The following is a 21,722-nucleotide window of genomic DNA, read 5'->3' as shown; positions in this document are numbered from 1 at the left end:
AATACGTTTCTCACACACCCATAGGAGGGACTTTTAAATATCACCGGACCCTCCCCTCCAACCTAAGCCGGTGCTCAGAATAAATCAGTCTCTGACTGACAGCGCCAAAGATTCAGGCTTTTCCCCTATTACGAGCCTGAAGCGTGAACTGAGGAGCCCACGGTGTGAGCTGTTTGAAGACACATTTTGCATTATAAAAAAAAAAATAAAAAAGAAAGAAAAAAAGAGAAGAAGGATGAAGGGCAAAAGAATCGCAGCTTTGCCAGGGAAAGCATCTCGCTCTGCTCCCTCCAGCCGGCCGCCCCTTTTGAGGTTCAGCCATGACAGCCAGCCGAAAGCTGGAGGAGAAACGCGTCCGCTAAACGCGGTGGGTCCCCTTGTGGTAGATGGTTTTAGATGGAGCCGAGCTCGCTTTTTACACCAGCTGCCCAGCCCGCTGCTCTCCGCCCGGCACTGGCAGCGGCAGGGCTGCCCACCCAAATACTTACTCAGCCGCTCCGGCACACGGAGCATCCCACGCCGCGCCCGCCGTGGCGGCGGGGCTGTGCCGCGCCGAGCGAGGCGGTTCCTCTATCTCTGGCCGAGCTATATCTGTCCTGCAGCCGTGGGCTCCGTCCGTCTGCCTCTGCCACGGCCGCCATCGCCCGCGCCCACGGGACGACACCGCCGCCAGCCCTGGGAAGCACGAAGCTGCCGGCAGGACGGGGCCCTTTTTCCTCGACACAGGGGCCAGATCGTGCTGATGAGCAAGTCGCCCCGAGCGTGACTTGGGACTGAGCAAGGCGCCGTCAGAAGCGCCTCTGCTAAGGCACACGGGGTTGTCTCTCAGAGGTGGGCTGATATTCTGGCACCTTCTAACACCACGTTGAAAGAAAAGAGAAAGGCGGGGGGCGGGGGGGGGGGGAGGGAATAAAAAAGATAATTTGGCAAACAACTGTCCCCACCTCGTCCTGCTCCCTGGCTCCCAGCAGAGCTGAGAGTGCTGCTATTTGAGACGGGTTCCAACAGCTGGCTTCTGTTCAGAATCTATCGCGCTCGACGGGCCCCTTCCTGGGGCAGGGGAGGTGGTAAGGCTGGAGCCGGGCTGCAATTTCAGACAGAGCTGGGCTGCCCCAAAAGTCAAGAACATTTAAAGGACTTTGGCCAAGCCCTTTTTGCCTCTGTAATTGATGCCTCTAGCTGTTAGCTTTTTTGTTGTTGGGTTTTTTTTTGCCAGAAATCCCCCAGATATGCCTGTTCTTTGCGGCCAGATTGCCAGAGGCTCAGGTCATCTCGGCGGTGAGGGACGTACCAGAAGCCAAATATTAAGCTCTTCCTGATTGTGCATTGGAAACCTCCCTGAAGTTCGTTTCAAAGCAGATTTACATAGTGTGATGTCAAAATCATGTTTAACACGAGCTTCTTGGTGTCAGCCCAACCTTTAACCTGAAGCTACGGCTTGTCTGCCCTGAGAAAAGGAAAAGTAGCAGATAGGAAGGCATACATAAACCAATGCAGTTATCAATAGGGCAGAGGAGAGAAATGAGAAACTCCTCTTGCTGCAGACTCCACAACCTGGTGCTGCCGCAAGGGTGCCTTGTCCTTCTTAACAGCAAACGCAGCCACAAGTGGCCAAGAGTCAGTAAGTTCAGTGTATGTACCCCTGTACCTCAACCCTCACTCCTTTCATCCTCCTCCTTTTTTTATGCTGACAGTGCACTGAGACATAAAAGATCTTTCAGGCTATCTAACCTGTCCCTCCTGGGAAAAGGACAGGGCTCCACATTTTGATGTCCACTTCAGTCTCTCTTACTGCACTACAAAAGCACCCATTACCACAGAAGCAAAGAGCTGGGTGTGAGTGTTTTGCCTTAGCTGCAGCTTAAACTCAAACCGTTCATTCTCTAGAAAGAGAACATGCCACACAGTCCAAAGCTTAACCTTAGCCTCCTGGCTGCCACCAATGTCTTCAGGAGTGTGTAGAAGACAACTCCACTCTAGGCTGCAGCTTCATGGCTGGGTGAATGGAAGGGCAAGCTGGCAGGGGATGTGGCACCCACTGCTGATGCTCTGCACTGCACTCACTACCATGTGTCCACATGCTGAGCTGGCTCCAGGAACTGGTGGAAAAAGAACCTTTCTATTTTTTCTTTTCCAATTCTTTTCCAATTCCACGGGTTTCAGACAGCTCTGTCCTCTAATCCATCTTATTGTTCATAGTGGTAATCTATAAATAGGAAGAAAAGGTGGAACAAAATGGAATAGTGGGAGAGTGCTGAGGAGACAAGCCAGTGTTTTTCATCTGCAGGCCCCAGGTGACTGCTAGCGTAGTTAGCCAACATTATTCCTGCTTTCAGGCTGAAGGAAAAGAGGTTGGGGCTTCGTGATAGCTTTAAGTGGATGCACATGCAGGCCGCCTCTCCACACATGAAGTAGACCTGAAGCAGCTATGGCATTTACTAGCCCTATTTTGTGAATGGTAGCAAGGAAGTTTTGCATCTTGCCTTCCAGTTGGCTTACCTCCAATTGATTCCTTTAACCCCTGTAATCCCTGTCCTTGCCTGGTGGGCTTTGGGCATTTGCAGGCCATGGGGGTCATGGGGACCCATCCTGGCAGCCACCGTCCCTCTGTCATTGACGTCTGAGGTGGTCTGTAAAAGAGAGGGACCACCTGGTAGCTCAGATTGTCCAGGACACCACAGCACTGCCAGCACAGCAGGATTGCAAAGAGTGGGTGACCTAGGACCAAGAAGAGTGAAGGTCAGCAGTAGTTCTCCCTCCAACCACTCTCCCTTCTGCTCCTGGAGATGTTACAGATGGCTGATGAAGTTAAGAGCTGATCTGGGATGAATTAACTTTGGAAGGCTATAGGATGTGGCTTTGGTCAGTCGCTGTGCACGGGAAGAAGCCCATGCTGGCACCTTTACGTTCCTCCCATGTTGTTCTCTGGATGGGGGTGGCCTTGAGGAGGGTCCCAGGAGGGCATCAGGCTGCAGGAGCACCCCAGGCCAAGCCCTGTCCCTGGCAGTGACCATCCCCTACACCCAGACCTGCCGCACCTGTGACCCATCCACCCGCCTCGGAGCGTCTCACCCCCAGAGGAGAGGTGCGATGTCCCGCAGCCTCAGCCCGGCCCCCCCGCATCTCCCCAGGGCTACCCCCAAGCCTGACCCCTTTCTCCCCGCCACCTTCTGCAGCCCCTCCGCAGGGCTACTGCCACCGGGATTGAGCGTAGGCAGCAGAGCCGGGAGAGACCGGCCCAACCCGCTCCCCCCCACCTCGCTCCCCCCCCCCCACCTCATGGGCCTGGGGGTGACGTCATGGTGGGGGAGGGGCGGGAAGGGGGAGGGGACCCCCGCTCCTCCCTTTCCTCCTCCCCGCTCCGCAGCGCGGGGGCCGGGCCGGCCGGCCCCGACGGGGCGGCCCGGGGGCGGTGGGAGGGGGGGGGGGGGGTGTTCTGCCGTGCAATCCCCACCCCCGGGGGGGCGGCTCCTCCGTCTGCGTGTGTGCGTGTGTGTGTGTGTATGTGCGCGTGTGTGTGCGCGTGTGTGTGCGTGTGTGCGCGTCCCCCCTCCCGCCCCCGCATCCCTCCCGCCCCGGGAGGACGGTCCCGGCTGCCTTCTCCCCCCCCCCCATCTCCCCACTACACGGGGCAGGAGAAACGCACGCGGGGGGGGTGGGAGTTTCTCGGCGATTAATGGGGCGGGGGGACACGGGGAGAGCGGATAAATCAAGACCGCGATGCCTATAAATGGCGTTTCTCTTCCAAGGGGCACGTTTAAAAAAAAATTAAAAAAAGAAGAAGAAGAAGGGGGAAAAATCCCGGGTCCGTGTCATCCCCCCGCGTCAGGGCCGGCGGTGGGCGTGAGGCTGTACTTCCTCCGCCCCCTCCTAATGGAGCGAACCATTCCCAGCTAGTCCTCCTCGCCCTCTCCCTCTGCCTCCCTCTTTCTCTCCTTCTCCTCCTGTCTCCCCCCCCTTGTCTGCAAAGTCCTCCGCTGCTCGGAACTTGTTGGCAATGCCTATTTTTCAGCTTTCCCCCACGTTCTCCAAAGTAACTATTTAAAGATCTGCAGCCGCAAATGGTTTTACTAAATGTAGGATGGGACTTAAGTTGAACGGCAGATATATTTCTCTGGTCCTTGCTGTACAGATAGGTAAGTGGACTGCCAAATTCGGGGTGTCGAGTTGCGCGCACCAAAAGCCCGGCTGATGCATGCAGGAGCGGAATGTCGGAGTAACCTGCGCTGGGGCGGCGGGGGGGGACCCCCTCTCCCGCTGCCTCCTTCCCGGTGGCATCTTCGCGGTTCTTCACGCTCTGGAGGCAGGGAGGGGGTCAGTAGGAAAGGGAACCAATTCTTTGTTCCTCTTAAATCACTTTTGTTTATCGTTTTCTCTAATCAGTGCGTGCCCATTCATACTTCGCTTTTTTATTTCTCCCCTTTCTTATTCTTCCTTCCCGCACACACCTCCCCCCCGCACCCCGTTCTCCCCGTCCCCACGAACGACTGCATTTGTATTTGCTTTTCGGATATCCCCTGCATTCCTTCCCACCGACAGTTCGGGGACTCCGGTATTAAGCAATCCCCCTTCCCCGGGGGACGGAGAGATAAGAACCGGCACAAAATGGCTTGAGAGAGATCGAGCTCGAAAGTTTGGGGTTTTTTGCAGAAAATCGGGGAGGGAGGACGACAGGCAAAGGGCTCCCTTTGGGAACTCAGAGGCTTTCCCCTTTTCAGAGCTCTCTAAAAACAAACCAACCCCAACGTTAACTTAAAAGAAAAAAAAAAAAGAAATTCACCCGAATGCGGGGATGAAACAAATAAAAATTGTTAAGAAATCACGAAGTCCCACCTCCCTATCGTTAATTCTGTGCTCGGAGAACTGCTGTCAAAAAACGAGTGGCTCCAAAAATTGTCTGTATATGCTGAGTTACCTAAAATAGAGCAGGTTTCCCTCCACGCGGGTATGTGTTTTTGTGTTCTCGTTGCTGGTTTTGTTTAATATCTTGGGGTTTTCGCTGGTTCTTTTTGTTGGTTTGCTCTCACGTTCGTTTTATTCAACATTTCTTTGCTGAAGAAAAAAAAATGAGCTATAGACATTAAATAATCTCTGAGTTAATGACCACTTTGGTCTTATACAGAATTTTTTTTAATATATATTGAATATGTATATTCCCGAACGAGATTCAAACGTGGTCTTCAAGGAAAGGGGAATCGAAGCACGTCTTTTATTATCTATGTTGCCAGGTATGAAGATACCTTTGAAAATATTTGCCTGCAAAGGAATTCTGCTACAATTAAAAAAAAAAAAGAAAAAGAAAAAATAACAAAGCAACTCAGCATTGCTATTTAGAGGTCCTTTTGCTCGGTCACCCTCCTCTCCAGACAATCTCTGCAGCATTTTGTGGGTACCAAGGGAAAGAAGAGGGAGAGAAGGGGGAAAAAAAAAGAAAAAAGAGGGAGAACCAGAAAGGGGAAAAAAGAAGGGGGCAAAATGCTTCGAACATTTCCTCGTCGAGGGGAAAAAGGAAATTAAAAAAAAAAAAGGAAAAAAAAAAGCAAGATGTTGTGATGAAATGTTGACCTCTGGAAAATGTGGATGGATATATGATGCAAAGCCCTCCATTCGTATTACCATTCCATTTTAAATGAGGCTAAACTCGTCCGAAGGCCATTTTATGTACTGTCAGAGAAAGAAAGGGGGGAGGCAATATTTGGATGTTGCCCTTAATTTCAGTCCTCGCATTTTTTGTTCGTTTGGAGGAGGAGGGTTTTCTCTCATTTGTGCTTACTGGATCCATCCGAGGGATGATTTTAGTCACGGTGAAACCTCAAAAGGTAGCTAAAGTCGCCGGGAATCGCCGTCCCCGGGCTGGCGTGGGTATGAGCAGTCATTTGGAAAGTTACCCCCAAATACTGCTGCACACCGCGGAGACGGTGGCGGTGCGGTCGCTTTGCGGTGCCTCGGGAGAGGACAGCTTTGAAGCTCGTGGAGGGCTTTTCTCCTCTCTGCTCCTCCTTCGGTATTTCGAGTAACCTTCCCTCCGCTCCCCAACCCCCACCCCCTCCCCCTGCCGCCCCCGAAATCAGCCTGTGGTTGTCGGCGTGGGGTTTGCAAAGGGCCGTTCGCCTTTGCCCCGTCCCCGGTAATGGCTCGTGTGAGATGGATGCTCGGCTCGTTCCCAAAGTGTCTATGCACCGGGGCTTAAAAAAAAACCCCAAAACAGACAGACAGGCATTTTTTACTTATGTATTTATTGTTTGGGCGGAGGGGTATGGAGCTGTCCGAGATCCCTGACATTTTAGGAGGTGACGGGGGGAGAGGGGGGGTGGGGGACACCGAGTCTCCGCGGAAGGCGCCCAGGGACAAGAGAGGGTGGACCGACCGTGCCCGAAGGGCAGGCGGACTGAGAGGACAGGGAGCGGATTTCGGGAGGGGGCACGATCCGTTATGGATGGCTCCTGCGGTCCTGCTGCATTGCAAATTGCTACACACTCTTGCCTTTGAAGGACAGGCGAGGGGGGATGGTGCGGGGTGGGGGGGGCGGGAAGGTCGGAGCCACGGCAAAGCACAAGCGACCTAGTTCAAGAGAAATCCCGCTGTATTCCACCGGGCAGGACTCTCGTCTGCCCGATTTTGCTTTTTGCCTTTTTTTTTTTTTTAATTATTATTATTATTATTGGCGGGACTCGGGGAGACTTTGGCCCGGGGGTGCTCTTTGTGCGGAGGGAGGACACAGGGGCAGGCCGTCCTTCCTCGGCTAAGGATGCTTAGAGCCCCGCTGGTCCCAAATCTCCTCTACCACCCTCCCTGTCCGGACGGGGAGAGGGGTCCGCTTCGGACCCCCTATTTTCAGTGCAGCCTGTCACGTTTTTGGAGAAATTCGTTGCAACTTCCCCTCCCCTTTCCCCCTCTAGCTGCCGGAGTGGGATGGCGCGGGTTTTACAGGACGTGGCTCTACCCCCAGGTTCCTCTCTATTCCTCTCTATTTGTTTGCCTGGCTTTTTTTGCTACCGTAACCAATGTCTGTAGCCTGCCGGGGGTTTGATGTGACGGCTGGTGCGGGTGTGTGTGTAGAGGGGAGTGGCCACCAAGTCATGTTAGCGATGAATCAAACGGCGAGAGGGGATCTGGGCTCAAACAGTCTCTCGTTGGGAGTCAGCCATTTAGCCTGTACCCGGAGAAAACACACACACACCGCCACAGCCACCTCCCGGGGAGGTGGGTGGAGAGGGCGCCCCGACCCCCTCCTCCCGGAGGTGCGGGTAGCCGGGGGCTCTCCCGAATGGAGGATTGGGGGACAACCCCTCCCGCCCCCGCTGGCCGCAGCGACATCGCAGCTGCGCTTCCCGGGGGCGAGCTCAGGCCCGGGGACACCACGGCGTTCCCAGCCCCCGTCACTATCAGGAGAGCGCTTAAGGATCGGCATCCCCCCGTGCCCGGGTACCCCAGCCCATCCTGCGGTGCGGGATGCTGTGGGCGGGTGCGCGGCGCTGTGCGGCGGCACAGGCCGTGGCGGGAGTCGTGCAGCGGCAGCGACGTCCCCGCGTCCCGTCCCGTTTCCCCAGCGAGGCCTGGCCCGGCAGCCACGGGAGGAACCATCTCACGCACGCCGTAATTCATTTTCTTTCCCCCTTTGCAGGCGGTTGTTCTTGGGTTTGCTACTACTGTATTTATCCGAGCGCCGTTTCCTAGCGCAACCCCGAAGGATCCCCGAGGCAGCAGGTTTGGGGGAGCGGGATTCATCCCTGCCCCTTCCCACCCCGCTGCCCCGAGCCGAGGCAGCCGTGGGGCCGGCGCCCTCGACCGCTGCGTGCGTGGCTTTGGGGTTCGCTTCTTCTCGGGTCTTTATCGCAGCTCGTTCTGGTGACTTTTATGTGTCCGTTTTTAATTAATACTATTGTTTTCCCGCTGCGCCTGGCACGGCGTTAGCCGAGCGACCCTGGCAGTAAGGAGCCGTGTGCGTGCGTGTGTGCGCGCCCGCGTTTGTATGGAGAAACGCGCCGGCTGCTTCCAGCCGGAATTTCCTAACAAAGGAGCAAGTCCGGGGAGAGGCAGACAGCGCATCCTCACCTAGTCTGCCCTCCTCCTCGCCTCTCAATTAAACAAACAAAAAAAAAGAAACCCAAAACAATAATAATATTATTTTTAAAAAACCCCAACCAAAACCCACCCCTGTAATTAACGTCGTTAATCCCCGAGGGATTATGAAAAGCCCGGTGCTAAAAAAGCGAAGGGCGAACCGCTCCTGACTCATGTCCCCGAGTGCCCCATGGCGACCCTGGCTCGGTCCCACCGCCCTCCTCCTCCTCCTGCACCCCCATACCACCCCTCCTCGGCGGGGCGCGCCTTTAGCCACGGGGGAGAGGGAGGGAAGAAGCGAGGCGGGGGCGGCGGAGCGGGGAGCCGGGGCGGTCGGGGGGCCGGCGGAGCTGACCTGTGCCCCTGCCCCCCCCCAGCGTACCTGGTGCAGGCGGTGAGAGCGGCGGGGCGGTGCGATGCGGTCTTTAGGGGCTTCTCGGACTGTTTGCTGCGGCTGGGCGATAACATGGCCAACTACCCGCAGGACCTGGACGACAAGAGAAATCTCCAAACGATCTGCGCGTAGGTCTTTCCTCTCTCCTTCAGGGCTGCGGGGGGGAGAGGGGAGGGCGGGACTGGGGGTCATCCGTGGCTGGGGAATGGGGGCGAGGTTGGATGGTGGCGGTGGGAAGGGAAGGAACTGAAGTAACGCGGGGTTTGGTGTTTTAGGGTTCATTTCTCTGCTCAAAACTCCGTCCAAGCGCACTTGTGTGGGGACTGGGGAAAGGTGAAGTCTGCAGGGAGTCTTTACCATGGCTTTCTTACCTTTTCCTTCCGTGAATACGGGTTTGGGTCCCCTTCCCGCCCCCACCTCCCATAGCTCCTCGCTTGTGTTCTTTCCTTTTTCCTGCTTTACACTGGGATGTTGACATTAGCTGCAGATCAGTCCCGTTTTTGCTGTCCTCGGGACCCAAGTTCAGTGCCAGGCTCTGGGCTCCCTCCGGGCACTCAAGGCAGAGGCAGGCCGGCGAGGGGGGCGGAGGAGGGGTGGGGGCAAAGAAGCTCACCCCAGCCAAGGGTCGGGAGGCGATTTCTCGGAAAATAAAATTTAATTAAAACTGAAAATATCCCAGCCGTAGTATTAATCTCCCAGCGGCAGCACTCTCTCCTGTCCGTCCCCGCCCGCCCCGAGCCGCTCGGCCCTTCCTGGCCCCCGAGGAAAACCCATTTCCCCCCAGTTTCGCCCCGCTCCAGACACAGAGGGGAGGAGAAGGAAGGGGCAACGATAAAACGGGAAAAATAGTAATAATTAAAAGGAAAACAACAATTAAAATAATAAAGGGAGGAGAAGAGCTCGCTTTGCAAAATTGGCCCTTCTGCGAGACTGGAGGAACTGGGACAGCTGGAGCCCTAAATTTGGGGTAGTTTTCCCCAGACCCGAGGGCAGCGAATCTTACTGGGGCGGCTGTCAGAGGCCGAGGAGCCGCCAGCTCCGGCCTCGCCCGCCCCGCTTCGGGCTCTCGCATCCCGGGCAGGGGGGCACAGGCCTTTGCCTTACGGCTGGGGGAAAAAAAAAATATGAAAATAATATAAAAATCCGGCTGCACAAGATATTCTCCCTGTTCCTGTTTTTGGGCACAAACCCCCTCCGTCGGAAAAAAAAAATAAATTAGAAACGAGATAAGGTGCTTAGACATAAATATGTTTGGAATAGGTGGGATGTTTTGATGGGGGTGTGTGTGTGTGTGTTCTAATTTTGATTCCCCGAAATTCAGAAAACAAAGGATGTGAAGAAGGAAAGGAAAGGAAAGGAAAGGAAAGGAAAGGAAAGGAAAGGAAAGGAAAGGAAAGGAAAGGAAAGGAAAGGAAAGGAAAGGAAAGGAAAGGAAAGGAAAGGAAAGGAAAGGAAAGGAAAGGAAAGGAAAGGAAAGGAAAGGAAAGGAAAGGAAAGGAAAGGAAAGGAAAGGAAAGGAAAGGAAAGGAAAGGAAAGGAAAGGAAAGGAAAGGTGAAGAGAAGAAAGAGAAGAGAAAGCAGGACTATAACCCTCTTCTATTCCTACCTAGAGACTTCTGAGTCAAGCATGATTTTGCTACACCTACTAAGACTGGCAACTCACTGTAAAGGCTGGGTTGTCATTTACCTTGTGTTTTGCGTGAGAAATAAATACCTAGGGACAGCAACGCCCTAATATTATGTCCTTTGACCCTAAAATGCTGGACCAGAGGTAGTCTGGACCTGTAAAATGTACCTTTTCCAAATCAGACCCTTTTCCCAACCACCTCCCACCACCCAATTGCCTTCGCACTGTGCCAGGATGTATATTGAAAGGAGATGGGTAAAGATTTAATTTTCCTTTGGGAGATGCAATTACAACAGAAATACTGCAGGAGAGGCACACTCTCAGACTCTGGCTTCTCAGTATCTCATTATTTATTACAAATGTAGCAAACATTGGGAGTCTACAAACAGCTTAGAGTGCCCATAAATTAGAGGCTGTAGGACTAGTTAAAAAAAATAATAAAATTAAGATACAAATTTGCAGGCGCCAGCCTTGAGGTAAGGGGAAAATAAGAGGGAGAAAAGCAGATTCGGGGTGATTTTCGATAACCCAGACGCGGAGAGGAAGGGTCAGTCCACACACCACCCCCTCCTCCCCCCGGGTTGGGGCACTGGGACGGGTCCTGCCACGGTGACAAACTCCAGTTCAGACCTCGTGAAAAACGGGGGGAAAACCCAAATAAACAAACAAAAAAGCCAACAACAATAAAAAAAGTGTAGGAAGTGTTGGAAATTATCCTGGGGATGGAGAAACCCTTCTCCGCACACAGACCCGCGGGCCAGCGAGGGGCGCCCGGGAGGGCCCAGGAAGGGAAGATGCTCCTTCCTCCTCCTCTTTTCCTTTTTCTCCTTCTCCTTTTCCTCTTCCTCCTCCTCCCTTCCTGCCCCCGCAGTCAGGGCCAGCTCCCGTCCAGGGGGATCCCTCCCGAGGGCTTCTTCACGCCGCACCGGGACCCTCTGGGATGCCGCCTCTGCCTGGGAAGAGCGATGCCTTTCCCACTCCCGTCTGCCCGCTCCCACCGGTGACGAAGAACCCGTGGACTCCTAGGCTAGCGTTTGCCCGCCGAGGGGCTCATGTCCTCTCCCCCCCGTCAGGCAAAGATCCCCCAAAACAATTTCTGTCCCATCTCGCCCAGCTTAGGCTGGTGACGGAGGCGGGTTTGGGGAGGGGTTATCCCCGAGACCACAACCAGCGGCACCCCACCGCCTCCCCCTTCCCTTCCCCTGCCGGGAGCTGGCAGGGAAGCAAAGTGTGCGCACGGGGCGGGATGTGGGGCAGCCCGGAGAATGCGAGGGGCCGAGGATCCCTCCCAGGAACTGGTATCTCGGGTGGGGAAGACAGGGGCTGGGTTTTAGGGTGTGAGAGGAGGTGGCTCCTCCCCGCCGGGCGTCAGCCCCTTTAAGGCATGCCCCAGCTCAGCTCCACCGTCGAGGGAGAAGGGGGGTGGTGTGTCGGGGCGAGGTGCCTGAGGGGGGGCTGCCCTCCCTCCTCCCGGGGGAGGTGGGTGCGTGCCTGTTTTGATACCGGCTGCTCTCCCCTCCTGCAGGTACTGGGATGATTTCCACGCCTGCACCCTCACAGCGCTCACCGATTGCCAGGAAGGAGCGACAGACCTCTGGGAGAAACTGAGACGGGAATCCAAAAACCTCGATTTCCAAGGCAGCTTATTTGAACTGTGCGGAGGCGGCAGCGGCGCGGCGCCGTCCCTCCTCCCGCCGGCTTTGCCCCTGCTCCTGGCGGCTCTGTGGGCCGCGCTAGTGACCTGGCTGCCTTTCTAGGGGGGGGGCGAGCACACTCACACCCACACCTTCTCCATGTGCTGGATCTGTAGAGGAAGTGTCCATCCGTTGCTTTGGGGACGTTGTGCTTTTCTGTGGTTGATGATGATGATGGTGGTGGTGGTGGTGGCTGATGATGGTGAAACACCCATGTAGGACTGTGGAAGCGTTCTCCCTTTACTTTTTTTTTTTTTTGTGTTTTATTTGCCAAATGTTACCAAACAGGCAGCGGCGCGCAGCCCAAATCGGACCTCAGCTTTACTATCGCTTCGAATCAAAAAAAAAAAAAAAAACAACAAAAAACCAATAGAAAAAAAAATAAAAATACAAACTCGAGCCCTCGTTGTGCAAAAGCAATCTCAGGAACGGCTCTGGGCCACCTAACGCTAAGGTTGTAATCGGCCGGGGTACCTCCCGGTGCGCCACGGGCTCCTCTCAAAATGTGGCAGTGTGCGAGGCGAGAACAAACACGCAGAGAGAATAAAAAAAGGCACTGGCGAGGAATCCAAGGTAGATGTCCACGTGTGAAGCATATGGTGAATAATTCACAATCTCTCATCTTTCCTCCACAGTCGCTTGTTTTTTGGTCATTCCACTGAAAAAAAAAATTAAAAAGAGCATTTTTCCTCAAGGGGAAAAGAGAGAGAGAAAGAGAGGGAAACGAACAGTGGAAGGAAGGAAGGAAGGAAAGAAAGAAGGAAGGCAGGAAGGAAGGCAGGAAGGAAGGCAGGAAGGAAGGAAGGAAGGCAGGAAGGAAGGAAGGAAGGAAGGAAGGAAGGAAGGAAGGAAGGAAGGAAGGAAGGAAGGAAGGAAGGAAGGAAGGAAAGATCGAAAGAAAAAGATGTGTCTAAATGCCTGGAGGAGTGAAGGAATGCTGCTAACAAATCTCTGAGAGTTTACCTTTACTTGCTGTTCGAAGGCATCTTTCCGAATTCACTGCCTTTAATTTTTTCCTCCTCTTTGTTTTAGATGTTACACATACCAGTGAAATACCTGAATATCCAACCGTAGAGATCACAAAAAGGGGGCTTATGTGTAAACCTAAAGAAAAAAAAACCTAACAAACAAAACAACAGCAACACGATTTTGAAGAAAAAGAGCCTTGATTTTAAAAGAGAAGAAAAATGTAATTTAAACAAAAGTTTATTATAAAGTCAATTCAGCAAAAAAAATAACAAAAAAAAGATTTGCTACAAAGTATAGACAGAAGTATAAAATAAAAATTATTGTTTGAAATGAGGGTGTCGTCCTTTTTATAAAATATGCCTAGAATATCTTTGAGAGGACAGGGCTTTTAAGTCAAGGAAAGCTAAAGCGTGGACCGATCTCTTGATGAGCGTGGCAATTTCGGTTCACACAAGGACAGGGCGGCTGAATTGGTTAGTCGGAGCCTTCCTTTTTTTTTTTTTTCTTTTTTTTTAAATGTGGGTTTTTCTTAAAAATATGTTATAAATCCTCCCACTCTCCTCCTCCTCCCGAAACCCGAAAACCGCAACACCCCCTTTTCCCAGCTGCCTGGAGCCGGCGAAGGGAACCCCCGCGCAGCGGCGGGGGGCGGGCGATGCGGCAGTCTCCGGGCGCGGGCGCGGCGCGGTGCCCCGGCGGAGGGAGGGCAGCAACCACCATTAAGGAAGAGGCTGCGGAGCCGGGGCGCAGAGGAGCCCTTTCATAATTAATAAGGCAGCTCTGCCGAAGGAACAAGGAGGGGGGGGGGGGGGGGGGCGGGGGGGCAGGCGGGTGTGTGTGTGTGTGTATTGATTTCGCAGCAGAAGCTGCTCTAACCTCGGCTATTTATAGGCGCCTGATGCCTTTATAAAGAAATACACATCAAAGAGTAAACACGTCCTTTTTACTTATAAGGCGAGAGCTCAGCTGGCGACCGGGGGTGGGTGGGCGAGTGAGTGGGTGATGGGGAGGTAGGGGCCCCGAATTGGTTTTGAGGTGATTTATTCCGGTGGGGAAACGTTGCCTGTGCAATAGCTCTCCTTTGCCAATGTGTCGGGTGGCAGGGTCTCTCCCTCGCCCCCTCTCCCTGCTCCCCTTCCTTCCCGAGGTCCGTAATGTAATGTGTAAGCAATAGCAAATGTAACAGTTCATAAATCAAACAGTGGGTCGCAAGCCAATCTGCATTTCCCAAACGGATTGAATCCCAGCAACGAATGCGCGCAGGAACTGGAGCCAGGCGCCTTTACCACTGGAAGCAATGTTGATTTTTTAATGATAAAATACATTATGTGTGTGTTGGGGGTGGTGATGGTGGTGTGTGTGTGGGGGTGTTGCAGAGCTCAGCCTCGCATCGGCAGGCACAAGTCCTCTTGCTTTTCCTTTTCCTTTTCCCTCCCTCTAGATTTGATCCCCACCACCACCAAAGAAAAGGGAAAACCCTAGAGAGCAAAGCTTTGTTTAAATGGTTTGGGTTATTTTCCCTCCCCACAGAGGATCTAGACCTAAATTGATTTTTCTGTGCACATCGCTATATTCATGAGGTCAGGCACTGCTGTTATGATTTCCTATAGCACGCAATGCCAGCTGCCGAGGAGAGAGGGGAGAGAGCCCTTGTCGGGGTGCGAAGGGGCTCCGCAGCCTTCTGTCTCCGCTGCCTGGGCCCTGGGGACCTTTCGCCGGCGGCAGACAGCCCACTTCGTCCCGGAATGCCCGGGCGTCGGTCCTACCCGCTGCCGGCATCCTCCGGTTCGGCGCCGGGATACAGCCGGGAGCGCTCCCGCCACGGCCCCCATCTTCCCGGCTCCTGGACGGTGTCCGTCCGTCGGAGGATGGTGGATGGGGAGCCTCCCAGCTCTTCCTCACCCCTCGGAAGAAAGCTGAAACTCCGCAATAAGGGGGCGATTTCCAGCTCATTAGTAGACTCGAGTAATCTTCGCGTGAGGTTGAATTACTAATGGATAATCTCTCCGCAATTACCACATCCCCCAGTTAACCCTCGGTTGAAGGCGAACGATAAAACGGTGGCAAACCGAGGAAAACCGGCCGAGAGGGTCGGGAGGGGGGCAGCGGGCGGCAGGGCTCCTGGTGGTCGTGTTCGGGCCCTTCCCCTCCCCTCCCGCCGCCCCTGGGGACCTCCCGGGGAGCCTCCTGTTTCGGGCTCTTAATTATCGGGAAGCCATCCCCGGGGCTCAGGCCGGCCACCGGGCATCCCGGGCGAGACGGGGGGCAAGGAGGCGTTTGCTGCTCAACAGCCCGCATTGCACCCCCGGGATTTCCCGCACAGGCGGCAGGGACGGCAGCAAACCCCCGTCCCGCCTGCTGAGCTCCCCCTGGGCAACCGGCTCTCCCCGCCGGCAGCTCGGTGTATTATTTTTCGGGCAACACAAGCAGCCAACACATCCCCTCCCTCTCCTCTTTCCCCCTGTTCATTTGGTAAGAGCCCATCAATGCGCGAGGCATTGGTTGTTCCCCGGTCTGCCCCTGTCAGGTGTTATTTCTGAAGCTCGAGTGCAGCGGTCTATATTTTTATTATTCTATTATTATTTTTTTTTAACCCAGGGATGATTGCTTTGTTTTGCTTTGTTTCGTGGCCAAGGAAACATGAGATCTCCCCCAGGTCCCAGGCAGGGACTGAGCGTACCCGGTTTGCCTTCTGTCGCCTTGCACCTGTAAGGCTTGTTAGGGCTGGCAGGAGAGGGCTGCGGGGGGGGGGGGTGTGGGGGAGATGCTGCGGGGGTCGCTTGCCGGGCTGGTCCCATTGCCCCAGGCGGCGAGTGCTTTAGCAAAACCTGGAGAGGTTCAAGCCTCTGAACACCCCTTAATTCCTGGGCAAACGTGAGCCTGTGAACTGGGGAGGCGTGAAAAAAGCTAACCCAAACCAACAAAAACCCAGCAGAGAAGCGCTGACAGTAACCACAGTAAAATTATCGCCTACCTAAACAAACAAACAAAATATACACACACCTACGGGGGAAAAAAAAAAGCCCAAACACCGATCAACAGGGGAAAAAAAACCCAACCCACAGCTGAAACAAAAGGCAAGCCAGTGCCTTTCTAGCTGGCTGGATAATCAGGGAGGGCTGCAGCCATTGCGGCTCTGCCTGCCCTAATTCCTGTCCCCAGCTCCGACTGAGCAACCGCAGCCCCGCAGTCCCCGGAGGACCGCGGAAAGCTGGCTCCTTCCTCCTCCATCAGCGCTGGGTAACCCGCGCTTGGCAATCGCCTGCTCCCTGCCAGCCTCCACCTTTTAGCAGCCTGGTTCGGCCCCCGAGAGACGCCCGCGCCTTACGCCCGGCTTGGGCTGCCCTCCGGACAGCGAGGCTGCGCCGGCACTGGGCTGAGGTGGGGGCGGTGGGTATTTTTGGGGTGTTTTTTTGCTTTAAAGAGGGGGGAAAAAAAAAAAAAGAAAAAAAAAAAGGAAAAAGTCCCTTTCCCATCTGCTCCTGTTCAAAGGCTGTGATGGAGAGACGGGGAAGGCCTGGCTGGGAGCAGAAGCTTGAGCCAGGACACACGAAATGGGAGAAGCTGTCTGAATGGGGCAAACAGGATGGTCCTTACCGAGGGATGATATAAAAGTAAGGTGCAGTACCCATTTCTCACAGGACTTCCCAGGGGCTACATTTACATCTCAGAAGCAGCAGCAAGGCACTGTTGGTCCCTGGCTCTTTTGCACAGGCTAGGAAGGTGACTCTCCCAGTCCCTTTCTCCTCCAGGGCCCCGTTTAAACCTGTGCAGTAGCTTTCTTGGCCAGTGAGACCCGGTGAGGGCTCTGTGAAGGGCTGATGACCCAAGGAGAGAGGCCAGTTCAGCCTTCTTATTCATCGGGGCCGATCCATTAATAATTAGAGCCATTAGGTGCACTACAGCAGTGCCTGAGGGCTCATATTAAAGGACAGTGAGCTTGTTAAATCCAGAAAGCCATACTCTCCCTTTGTTACTCCTGCCTGATGTGGAGGTGGTGCCTCTGGGGTGGGAGCAGGAATAGCCCTGGCTGTCTTGGTATGAAGCCTCTCTGCCTTCCTCCTCCATCCTCCTCAAGCTTTTCCCTCCCTTCCTGCCTTAGCTGAAGATCCTGCTTACAGGCTGCTGCACAGCCAGGTGGGTGCAGGAGGTGACTAGCAGGACTAGTGGGAGGAGGTGCCAGATCAGGTTATTTTTCTGAGCCACTTCATTCTTTATCACAAGGCAAAAATGTAAGTTTGGGTTTGGGTTTGGTTTTTTTTTTTTGATGGAGGCAGATAGATCGTGGGGACTGCAGAGGAGTCTTTGTTACAAAACCAGATGCATTTTCAGCTGTCCAGAAGAGGTGCTTTAGCCTACCATCAGCTGGCAATCAATGTTGCTGTTGGCAAATACGCTTCCAGCTGGCTGCTGTCTCTCCTGAGGGACCATTTCAACCCAAGGCCCATTGCAGTGGTGGTAAAGCAAGGGACCTGCACTCGTTTTGGGCTAAGGAACTTCTGCTGCCCAGTTCCATCAGTGAGAAGAAAAGCTGGAGGTGATGTGGGAGAGAGATGCAGCACTGTTATTGGTGAGTTATTGGCTGTTCCTTTCTCCTCCTCAAACCCCCACGGTGGGTCTATGTTAGAAGATCTTACTCGAAGCCCCCCACTCCCAAGTTAAGAGTTTGTTGATGGATGGGCAGGCTGTGCTGGTATATAGGTTTTGCCTTTCAGGAGATACTGCAGAAATTGGTTTAAATGATTCAAATGACCCAGCCTGTGGCCTCTTCCCCAGCTTTTTTGTTTTATTGTTTGCTTTATTTTGTTTGCTTGTTTATCTCCTAAACTGATAGGAAGGAAAGATAGGAACAGCCTGCTGACCATCAGTTCACCCTAGTGCGGGCTCTGGCATCTACCAGCAGAAATCTATGCCCAAAGATACTGGAAGTCTCTTCAGCAAGAGAAACAGCATTGCTGCAGGGGACAAACAACTGGTCCTGTCCTTCTTTACACAACTCTTCTCTGGGAAAATGTATCCTCTGCAGTCAATATGCATTCTGCCTAGGTAAGGATTTTGAATGCTCACTTTTGCCTCTGACAGGGATGCTGTCCAAATATGAACTCCAGGTACATGCCACCAATATATGAAGTACTCATGTGTACGTTGTGCTTTGTGCCTCCAGGTTTCTTGCTTACAATACCAATTTATTAAGGACTATGAAAAAAGTACTAAAACTCTCAAGCATCACAGGTCAAATCTGCAGGGTACCTTTTTCTTTTTTGCTTTTTTTTTTTTCTCTTGTGAAGCAGTAGACTCAAGAGTGGATGGACAGTGCATCCCTAAAGACCACTTTAATACCACCAAGTTTTATAACACTATAGAAACTACTGGATGTTCAAATTGATACTCCCCAAGGCAGGGAACAGAAAACCAAACCGCAGCCAACCAAACAGAAAAAAAAATAGAAGGAAGAAAGCAAGAAAACATTAAAAAGTCATTGCTGACATCAATGGCAATTGTTCTAATCAGACTTACCCTGCCCTTAAAGCATCTCTTTACTACAGACACAATCAGTAAGTTTCCTTCAGGACCAGCTAGGCACATATTCTCCTTCTGCCAAATGCATGTCTTCAGGAGTCAAATTACACGTCCAGTACAGCATTATTCTTTGCCTGAACATCTAGTAGTAGCATCTTAAGTATGAGAAACTTTACAGTAAACTGATAGTTTAGTATTAATGCTCCTTTCTGCATTTTTTTTTTTTGACTGGGTCTTACCCATTCCCGTGGTCTTTTGGGGCCCTTTCTGTTTCCCAGTCCTCTGGTACAAGCACGGGCAAAGGAATGCTTCCTGTAAACTCACTGCCCCATCTAATTTCCCCTATTCCAAGAAACCCTAAATTATGTTGTCAGATGAAAAACCCGGAACATATTTTGTTAGCACGGAGCATTGGTCACATTAGTTTCGCGACGCCTCATTTAAGGATCCAATATGTCAGAAAATTGTTCTACGCTCTGCTTTTTATTGAGGCTTAATAGGTGCCCTTGTCCCTTTTACTAGACCTGTGATGCAAGACTCAGTTTTGTTCTGTTGCCAAGATGTTTCATTTGATCTCTCTCACCCGTACTTCTGCTGTCTATTAGATGGGAGTAGCCTTTGAGATCTTTGGTGGGTGAAAAATGCTACACAAGGAGGCAGGCATTATTAATTACAACAATCTTATTTTATCTCTTAGCTTTCATCAGAAGAAAACCTCTGGATTGAAATGACAACAACAAGTAATAGGTAAAGGATGCTTTCTTGTGGCTTCACAGATCTGCTGTGTAACAGAAAACAATCAGCCCCAGGAGCAGGAGAGTTGTGGTTCACGTCTCCTTCAGAAGAAGCCTCATTTTAAGGAATGTTGTGGGATACCTACCTAATGCAGATGCTTCGCTGCAGGTGTTTCAGGCTAGGAATTTCAGCCTGTGCCCTTGGCTAGGCTGTCAAGGACAAGTTGCAATAGCTGACCTTCTTCCAGACATCCCAGTCCATCTTCAGCCATGCCACTCCCTGCTCGCCAGCTCCCTGTTTTGCTGGACATCAAAGGTTCATTTCATTTCCTCCCCTCCCTCCCTTTTCTTTAGGTGTCAGTGATTTGTGTGCTCTCCACCTAAACCAGAGATCTGGCACATCAATATTTAGGCAGCTTAGGAGAAGAAGAAAGCATCAGTATTTCACTGAGCACAAAAAGTTGCACAACTCCCCAATCCCTGTTCTAATGTCAGCTGTGGTTAGTCTGGGTTTGGGTTTTTGTTCTTTTGGGGTTTTCTTTTCTGTAAGCTGGGTGACTTCAGCTTCTCTTTGGATGCCACCCGTGTGAATAGTTTGGTATTCTCCACTGCTGTGTTGCCAAGGAGCGGGGAGGAGTTTGCTCGGGCTCACCAGCCAGGCAGCCCTGAGCTGGCTGGCTTTCTAGGAAAAGCCAGAGCAGGAACACGCCAGAGCCAGCCTACGCACCGGGCACGGCTTTTGCTGGTCTCCGGCTCATGTGCAAGTGAAACGAATCGTCATTAACAACTGTAATGCAGGCAAGTGCAAAGAAAAGTGAGCTGGATGCTTAGTCATGGGGCTGCGCTTGGAAATGATGGCCCATTACCAGGCAGCTTCCCTGACTGCCGGCGGAGCGGAGCTGTGCCAGCTCACGGCAATTTAGGACTTGCTCCCATCCCGTTAGTCTGAAGTTTCCGATCTGGAACTCGATCATGTAAATGGGAGTCATGGGGAAGTTGAGCAGATTTCTGCGTCAGTGCCGGCGTGAGAAGGAGCAGCAATTAGCTCTAAATTCACTCTGCCAGCCTGTCACTCCTGAGCTGCCCCCCTGCTGCGCTGTAACTGGAAGCCCTGCGCTCAAGAAGAAGGGGAGAAGAGCATTTTGCTCGTATTAATCAGATCGTCTTGGGAGCTGCTGAATCTGTGAACTCCTATCTCCTGTGGTGTTCAGTGGCAACGACTGTCTCCTGTGTGGACTCTCTGGTGCCTAGTAATACAGCTGTGGTTCTGTAGTGGGCACGCTCCTGGGTTTGTCTCCTCTGCCTGTCTACTTCCACAGCACTTGCAGGCAATGCAAACCTTTGAGACTTCCATCCCCTGTCAAGCTCGATCAAACTCGAGCTGAGTTCAAAAATTATTTAGGAGGGACTGACTGGCACTTGCACAGACAGTGTGATCTCATAAGCTTCCTTTCCTTGGGAAACTAGGCTACCAACCTAGCAACGGGGGAAAAAATGCCATCTTGCTAGCAAAAGGGACCTAAACATGGGGAGGAAAGAGGGAAGGTGGGAGAGGAAAATGAAGCTGTTTGGAAGGAGGGAAAAAACTGTATCACTGCCTTGTGGCTGCAGAGCTCCTGCGTGCCTAAAGGGCCAATCTAAGAGAGGCATATTGGAGAAAATATTCTCCAGGAGATGCCAAAATCTCTTGTGAAAATTAGTATGGGGAGAGAAATGACCTGGCTTCATCTCACCACCAGGCATCCTGACTGGATCATATTTAGATGGCAAGGATTGTCTTGGGTGGTACCTGTTTTTCTCTACTGACTAGAGGAAAACACAGACGTGACTAGCATGCAACCTGTGTGCCTGCCCTGTCTCAAATGAAGTGGGTCCTACCCCGAAGGGAATGATCCTCTTACCACTCTCTCCTTCAAACCAAAGTTTTCCACGGTGCTGCTCCAGGATTTGTCACTCTGTGTTTCTATTTTAGAAAAGCTGCTGTGTGTCTTAATAGCTGCAGTTGTGTCCATGGGTTTACTGGGCACATATAAGCCTTTGTCCTCTGTGCACTAAAAACTTTTCTGTCTTTGTATCTTATGGAATAAAATCCTGTATGTGAGCTTCAGTGATTCTGGTACTAACTAGTTCTTTCCAAATTAGAGAGCTGTCACCCTGTTTTTATTTGATATCACACAATGTTTGAAGCTGTCAAAAGTATTATAGTGCATACTCATGTAAATTGGTATTTAATTTCAGCAATTGTAATGTCACTAATTGTATTTTTGCACCTGATGCAATCACTGACATTCAGCTCCTGATCTCTGCTTTTTTCTTTCTAGATTTGGGTGTTCCTTACTCTTTTGTCCTCCCCACCTACAACAGATTGTGTACACAATGAAACTATGAAATAAAAGTTCAGACCTTCCCACCAACCACTGTACACCGAGTGCATGGTCTAGTCCGAAACCCTGGCTGTACCCAGAATGTAGGATAAGCTCAACCCCCACTCCCTATTACTATGTCATTGTAATGTCATTTTAGGAAGGTTGTGTTACCCAAATGCTGCACGGTTCTTAAGTGCCTGTACTTGCCCATTGCTAAAGGCCTTCCATTTATAGTTTTTAGAGAACTTTTTTGCTTGTCACCTTTCCCTTAAAATACTCTGGGGCTGCTGGGGCTGCCCCTTGGCCTGGTATCTCAACAGTCTTCTCCTCACAGCCTTGCACTGGTGCATTGGT

General features: G+C 52.3%; 1 protein-coding gene across 1 annotated transcript; it reads left to right on the top strand.

The window, feature by feature from the left end:
- Positions 1-4,081: 4,081 nt before the first annotated feature.
- On the top strand, positions 4,082-11,842 carry NRN1 (neuritin 1; the record flags this gene model as incomplete). Its single annotated transcript, XM_084279774.1, has 3 exons — positions 4,082-4,136; positions 8,442-8,586; positions 11,611-11,842. 3 exons carry the CDS (start codon positions 4,082-4,084, stop codon positions 11,840-11,842), a joined length of 432 nt encoding a protein of 143 aa, XP_084135900.1.
- Between the last annotated feature and the right edge of the window lie 9,880 nt (positions 11,843-21,722).

The sequence above is a fragment of the Gallinula chloropus genome (genome assembly GCF_964237585.1).
Source record: "Gallinula chloropus genome assembly, chromosome: 2".
Classification (NCBI taxonomy): Eukaryota; Metazoa; Chordata; class Aves; order Gruiformes; family Rallidae; genus Gallinula; species Gallinula chloropus.
This window is presented reverse-complemented; position numbering and strand designations above follow the sequence as displayed.